At 35.0% G+C, this 7,521-nt stretch overlaps 1 protein-coding gene across 3 annotated transcripts; it reads right to left on the bottom strand.

Annotated features, from left to right (window-relative positions):
- Nucleotides 1-1,281: 1,281 nt before the first annotated feature.
- On the bottom strand, nucleotides 1,282-3,583 carry LOC149530879 (aminotransferase-like protein FGM3). Of its 3 annotated transcripts, none has more exons than XM_089809958.1 (3): nucleotides 3,420-3,583; nucleotides 3,117-3,228; nucleotides 1,282-2,868 (listed from the first exon to the last, which is right to left on the bottom strand). In XM_089809958.1, the coding sequence occupies exon 3, from the start codon at nucleotides 2,828-2,830 to the stop codon at nucleotides 1,445-1,447; it is 1,386 nt and encodes a 461-aa protein (XP_089666084.1). In that variant the 5' UTR covers nucleotides 2,831-2,868; nucleotides 3,117-3,228; nucleotides 3,420-3,583; the 3' UTR covers nucleotides 1,282-1,444. The 3 variants fall into 3 exon arrangements, with proteins under 3 accessions (XP_089666084.1, XP_089666083.1, XP_089666082.1); XM_089809957.1 differs by having other exon boundaries at nucleotides 3,330-3,467; XM_089809956.1 differs by lacking the exon at nucleotides 3,420-3,583 and having other exon boundaries at nucleotides 3,012-3,135.
- Between the last annotated feature and the right edge of the window lie 3,938 nt (nucleotides 3,584-7,521).

Below are 7,521 nucleotides of genomic sequence, written 5' to 3'. Positions count from 1 at the left end.
TGACCATGCATGTTGGATTAGCCCTACTATTGAAGAAGTAATTTCACTGTTAGCCCTAACTTCAAACTTGTAAAAATTACTGAATCTATCCATACATACATAGAAAGAAAAGAATATGTCCCGTCATAAGATTATTACATATGTATTTTTTTTTTGGTTTGTAACGTTAACTAAATTTTCCAGGGGCCCTTGAGCCTGCTGAATTGAAATATATTAACACTCTTAATATCTTTTCCAGCAGAGATCTTGAAAGAAAAGTAGCAGATATTGTCAGTATACATTTTGGAATCTTGCAAGCTTAAAACTCAAAGGCAACATTGGCTAATTATTTCTGAATCTAACTCTGTAATTCTACGTTAGTTTAATGGTTACAACTTTAAAGATCAAATGTTGCCATAAAGCCTAATGTGTGAACCGGGCTATTTGTTTATCTCCTACAGCAATTAAAATACTGTGCATATTTCTCCTTGCACCTGGAAAGACATTCAAGAGAGTTCGCACCCAAAAGAAAAATGTTTTATGCAAATTTTAAAATACAGAAAAGAGGCCTTATGGGAAGACAATCAGCAATTACCAGCAGGCAATAGATGGATAACATACACAACTAGAAGTAAATGATAGCCCTGCACCAAACAGTACGATCTATCTGTGATGATCATCAAATTCTCTTTTTCATATATGTTGCTTCAAAAGATTTACATACAACCCAGGGAGGGAAGAAAGTTGAGACTGTAGTGCCAAGCTACTGCTAAAGCACTATTAACTAAAATTAGTAGAGAAGAAACACTGCATAAGCATTACTGTCATGATTACAAGTACAAATTTAGCCTATAAATTAGTGTTAATTAAGATACATTTTATACAATTTGAGTCCTCAAATTGTTCAAGTTACTGCTTCTGGCTTAAGTAGTGCGAATTTTGTTTCTATCAACATTTTTTATCATACCCTATGATCCATCATCAGGATGATCACACTCTGTGATCTATTGTCAGAATGATAGATAAAATCTGTCTTTCTAATGATGGATCACAGAGTGTGATCCGAAACCCTCATGCAAACAAAACAACACTGCGTGATCCAAAATGTTGATGCAAACAAAACAACTTTCTACTCCGTGAGCTATCTATCATCCTGATGTTGGATCACAGTATTTGATCTGAAATATTGATATAAACAAAACACTCGCAGTCTAAGCCAGAAGCAATAAATCAAACTATTAAGAAATATGGAAAATAAATGTCATCAATCCTAAAATTGTTTCATGTAAACATTATGCACTATTGAGCTTAAATCCTCTAACCTCAAGATAGTCGAGGGCAGAAGTTCAATTTATTTTGGAAGCAGAAAATGAAAAGTACTGCAATTGAGTAAGACGATTCCTCCGAGACGCCATTGAGGTCCTCATAAAAGAAGTGTTATTTACACATCTATTTATATGGCCAGTTACAGAATTTCATCCAAGCAAGAGATGAGATAAGAAACCTCAGAAGGAGTATTGTAATGTATCATTGAAATTCTCACTACACCCTCGCTCACATTGTTCTCGAATAGAAGTCCAGATGAGCATAAAGCTGAGATAAGTCTGTAAGAATACATATTTCCATTTCTAATTGCAAAACCCTTTTTGTGAAGATCTTGAGCAATGTCAGATGATTTCTTACTCCTGTGGACAAAAGAGATGGTGGGAACCCTGCATTCTCCATCTGCTGTAAGAGGTCCTACGATTCGCACATCTGATCTTGATCTAAGATAGTTAACCAATGCACTTTGCAAGGGTTTCTCCAACAATTTAACCGTGCGGAAAGAAGCCTCGACTAACCCTCTATCAAAGAATGAAGTATCCTCAACTTTCATGGCGGATAAATGTTTTTGAACATTTTCAATCGAATCAGAACCATCCAAATTTAAGGACTCTTCTTCCTGCGCCAGAAGTTTTAGATACTGTTTCAGTGCAAGAATCCCTGCACAACCCTCATGGTTAAGGCATCCAAGTTCAAATTTACTGGTGAAATTATGACTGGGGACGAAAAAGAAATTGGGCATTTCATCTTTGATTTCATTGAAGGCATCATAGGTTCCAAAGAGAACAGCCATGTGAGGCCCGCAAACCTTATATGAGCTAAAAACATACCAATCAACACCCCACTTTGCTACATCAATTGCTCTATGTGGGGCAAAGGCCACACCATCTACAATCACTCTGGTTTTCTTGGATCCTACTTTCTCCCTAACAAATCCCACTAATTTTTCCAAATCCATGATTTCGCCCAAAATGTTGGAAACATGTGCAACTGCTAAGATTCTAGTACTGGTGGATAAGAGCTTACCAAGAGATTCCAAATCTGAGCTGAAATCTTCATTCACAGTCCAAAACTTGAGCTTCAGCCCTTTCTTCTCTGCGAGTTTAATCCACGGACCAGCATTTGCTTCATGATTGGCCCCATGAACAATCACTTCATCTCCTTCCTCCACAAAATTCAAGTAGCAACTACTCAGATTTTCCAAAAGTTGAGAAGCCGAAGGTCCAAATGCAACCTCTCCAATTTCATCGGCGTTCATAAAGGTCTTCATGAAACTATGAGCAGAATCTACCACCTCTTTTGCTCTCATGGAAAGTTCATATCCGGCCCCTAGTTGAACATACTTAGATCTCATATAATCAGAAATGGAATCTATCACCATTTCAGGACACTGGCTGCCCCCCGCATTTTCCATGAAAATTGGAAGATTAGGGTTTTTTTCTGTATCAAAGTAGGAGAAATGCTTCCTGAGCCTGTTGTAGACCGCATCCATTTGGGTGTTATCTGAGACTGCCTGTACCTTGTTCATGTTTACTGAGAAACCTGGTTGTTGAAGCCTTGGAAGACCTATAACACAAAATCATGATTAATTAACCATATAGATATACAATTTCACTATCATACCCAATTCAGACTTCAATAAAATGAGACAATCAAATCAAACACATGCAGAAGCAAAAAGTAAAATCAGATTGGGAGATGCCATGAACCAGAACAGAAAATTGGGCGTACGGGAACAGATGATAATTGTGTAAACATATTACTACAACCAATTTAAATTCCTCGAAGGATTGAGACGGAGAAAGTAGTATTACCCTTTAATGGCTTCTCAGTCTTTCGATTATGGTGGTGCTTCTCCCACAAACATTCTTATCATGACTCTACTCGACGGATACTCCAATGGGGGAAGAGATTGGGATAAAACTTCTGTAAGCACAAATAATGACGAGAAAATATGAATAAAGATTCTTTTAACCAGGTAAAATCCATTTGCAAAATTAAGAGTTAAGCAGTAATCTAATTTTTACTTGAATTGGGAGAGATCTTCCATTAACGTTTATACAAAATCAAAATTACTGAACCAAAAAATCTAAATCTAGAGTGCCTTAAATTTTTACTAATGAAAGTGGATTTTTCTTTTCGAGATAATAGGTTTTTGAACTTCCTCGATTTTGACGGGGAATCTATTGCGGCAAATCAAACTATTTTAATAAAGGAATTAAAAAGTGGCGAATCATTTGTCCGCTGTGAAAGTACGACTAGAAGGAAACAAAACAAGACTGTCTGTGCATCAGATTATTTTGAAGGTTTTAAGAGTAAGTTAATCATAGAGGGAACTCTTTAACTGAGTTCGTTCAAGTGGGAGTAGACAAATCTCCCTGCTTCACTCTATAAGCATCACTTACATTGAATGAATGCTAACTGTTTTATTTATTCTGATTAAAGATGGATTTCTAATGAAACACAAGTCAATGAATTTGACTAAAAAACTAATAAGACTATTGTAGTATAAAGCATGGTAGGTATTTGCACAAGTTGAATTTTTTAAAACTATGTGACACTTGTAATATTGCTATCAGGATTTGTGATTTTGAGTTAAACTCATTGACCCATGTTTCATGAGTAGTGATTCAACATGAATCCATCTCTCATGAGAATAAATGGAACACTTAGCACTCATTGGATCTAGGTGATGCTCACAGTGGTGAAGCACCAAGACTTCCTGGGAGGTCACCCATCCCAGTACTACTCCAGCCTGAGCGCACTTAACTACGGAGTTTCCTCCATGGTTAAACCTAAAGCTTGCAACCTCATTTGTAAAACCTTCACCGGGTGTTGTGCCTTATGAACCATTCATTAGAAAGCCCCTTAAGCTCATCAATTGATAAGTAGGAGATAATTTCCACAGCAAGTGAAATTGTGATATTGCTATGAGGATTTAACTGTGTGATTTTGAGTCAAACTCATTGACCCATGTTTCATGAGTAGTGATTCAACATGAATCCATTTCTCATGAGAATAAATGGAAAATTTAGCACTCATTGGATCTAGGTGATGCTCACAGGGGTGAAGCACCAGGATTTCTCAGGAGGTCACCCATCCCAGTGCTACTCTAGCTTGAGCATACTTAACTACAGAGTTTCCTCCATGGTTAAACCCAAAGCTTGCAACCCCATTTGCAAAACCTTCACCAAGTGTTGTGCCTTATGAACCATTCATTAGAAAGCCCCTTAAGCTCATCAATTGATAAGTAGGAGATAATTTCCACATCAAGTCAAATTGTGATATTGCTATCAGGATTTACCTGTGTAATTTTTGCATAGTTAAATCCTGACAGCAATATCACAATTTCACTTGCTGTAGAAATTATCTCCTACTTACCACTATGTGACACTTCAATTTATTAATAAACCATCCAAATTTATTATGAATAACATTTTTAACAATTTAAAATATTACTTTACAAAATATAAATTCATAATTTATTATTATTTTTTCTATAATTTAAATCATTTTATAAGACACGAATTTAGAGATTTGCAAATGTTTGGTAAATATTTCTAACTTATATTTATCTTATATTGATTAAATATTAAAAATTTAAAAGAATTATTAGAAAAAAATGACAATCAATATGTATTGTAAAATGTAAAATGAAAGACATTAAGAGGACTTGTTTTTTATATAAAAGCAACCAAAACTAGGGGGCTGACCCTTTGCAACAGTGGTGAGACAACCAACAAAAAGCCAACCAACAACCAACAGACAACCACACACAACACCCTTAACGATTTACATCAAAAATAAAAGTAATAGAATAATGGTAATTAAAAGTACTAGGGATCCAACCCATAGAACTAGTAGAGTTTAACAATTTATCAAAAAAAATATAGGTGGCCATCGCATCATACCACCTATAGCCCAGAATTAACTTTAACCAAAAAAACAAAACCATCACCAAATGATGGAGAGTGAAAACCAACAAAGTACCAAACACAACAGAAAACAAAAGGCCACTAAGTGGCATCGTTTTCCTTTCATTTTCCAGCTAGGAGCACCTTGGCCCAATCTTCAGCAAGGAAGCCATAGAGAAGCTTGAAGTCCTCCTTCCCCAAGCTATCCTCCTCTAACACATTAGCCAATAGTTGAAGAGTAGTGGCAGCCACATGAGTCACCTTAAGGGTGAACTTTGAAAATAGGGGGAAGCCCTCCTCCACACCATTGCACTTGTCTTTGAGCTCCTAGAGATCCTTGCGGCAACCTCCCATTTTTCCTTCGTTCCCAATTGTAAAGCTTTGTTGTTCACCAGAGTTTTGTTGCTATCCTGCATCCCAAGATTGTCAATGGGGGCCTTTAGGTTTACCAGATCATCTTTTTTAACTAGGGAGGAGATGGTGTTAGGGGAGTCAATCACAGTTTTGAAGTTCTCCTGGTTGTTAGTTGGAGTCTAGGTGATGGTAGCAGAGACATGGGTGGGGTCAAGGGAGGCGTCCTTGATGGGATTGTCCACCTCAAAATCCCAAGTACCATCTAGGGTATCATCCCATTTCTCCACCTCTTTGTATGTTTCATCTTTCCCCTTCTCCTAGTCATCCCCTAAGTTCTTGTCACTCTCCTCAAAGTTAGTGTCATCATCCTCCTCCTTAGGGACATTAAAAGGATGTGTTAATGTTCAAAGATCCAATTCCTGTTTTAAAATTTTTGATAGTTTTAAGTTTGGTTATTGTTTTTAATTAAATATTTTTGTTGAAAATTAATTAATTAATGCAAATAGTACTTTAAATTATTAAAAGTATGTAGTTTAAGCTATTTAATTATAAGAAAATGAATAATTTAATTTAATTTATAAAAAATAACTTGATTTTTCTAAACTAAAATCAGTTATATATTTAAAAAACTATTTTTAAAAAAATACTAACATTAGATTGACACCTTCATTTATGTCATTTTGAAAGCTAACTAACTTTTAATAGGTACTTTAATTTTCTCTTTTAGAAAATGTATGAAATCATATTACCTTATAATATTCTTGATATGAAAGTAGTCAAATGAAAAAAGTGAGGACAAACATTTAGCTACTTAATATAAAAAAACAATAAAGCTATAATACGCCTGTTAGTCATAAAAAGGTACTCAAGGCTAACATCACCATAACAATAACCTGCATAATCATATACCAAAAGTCTAAACTATAATGCTTTCACCATAATCAAGTCAAACTTAGTAAAGTAATTAACAAAGTTTTTCTTTATAGGTCACGAGGGGTTGAACCAGTAAGAGACTATAAGTCTGAGGTGTCACATAAGGTTTAAAAAAATAAATATTTAACAAGCTATAGACCCAAAAGAAAGTATTAATTATAGACAATTAAGCCTAAAAGGGAATTAGTCTCCTAAAAAATGAGCACCAACAAAATTGGAACTAAACATCAAAATAGATTAATGAGAGCAATGTTTCTGGATTAGATTGTGTGAGTTTTTTTAGCATCAACGTTTTGGATCATACTACATGATCCATCATCAAAAAGAAAGAAACGTTGATGCTAAAAAAACTCACACAATCTAATCCAGAAACATTGCTCTCATTAGTAATGGATTGTGAAAATTTGATAATGTTAATCAAAATAGATTATTTATTCTTCTTTTGTTTTCTGACCTTGGACTAGTGCATTGCTCATGTCTAATCATAAGTGATATTTTTTAACAATTCCATGGAGTGCTTAGAATTTTTCTAGATTTGATTGTGTTGTTTTTTTTGCATCAACATTTCAGATCACACTCTGTGATCCATCATCAGGATGAAGAAAGAGAACATGAATTTTCATTTTCCATGGAGGCTTCATTGTAATTTTCCTTCACACCCAATTCTCATCCTATGAGAGATAGAGTAGTAGTTGATGAATGCATAACATTGAGGATTCATTTGGATAGTGCCTCAAAGCTATCCTCTAGGTTTTCAAAGTATCATTTTTATTTTTTAAATTTCATTTTAATTAGAACATGACACACGTTCACCATCTCTGATAGCCTTATCTTTATTATGAATAGTTTGAACAAGGGAGGTGGTGTTAAGAGAGGAATTGACTTTGATTCCCACCTTAGGTTTTCTAGTAATGTCCAAGGTTTTAGTTTTAACACTTGTAGAGACATGGGTAGAACTACTACAAGTATCCTTCTCTAACCCTTTGTTTTCAAGGCTTTTAAACTCACTAGAGACCTT

Source organism: Cupressus sempervirens, chromosome 11 (genome assembly GCF_028749045.1).
Source record: "Cupressus sempervirens isolate cs-2001-9-10 chromosome 11, ASM2874904v1, whole genome shotgun sequence".
Lineage (NCBI taxonomy): Eukaryota > Viridiplantae > Streptophyta > Pinopsida > Cupressales > Cupressaceae > Cupressus > Cupressus sempervirens.
The sequence above is the reverse complement of the archived record's forward strand: the minus strand, read 5'-3'. Positions and strand labels throughout refer to the sequence as shown.

Bases quoted from the DNA above. Each gene is read 5' to 3' on its own strand.
- LOC149530879 (XM_089809956.1), bottom strand. From the start codon at position 3,060: ATGTTTACACAATTATCATCTGTTCCCGTACGCCCAATTTTCTGTTCT. The intron at 2,869-3,011 runs GTTCATGGCATC...TTTGTGTTATAG, and splicing joins ACGCCCAATTTTCTGTTCTG to GTCTTCCAAGGCTTCAACAA.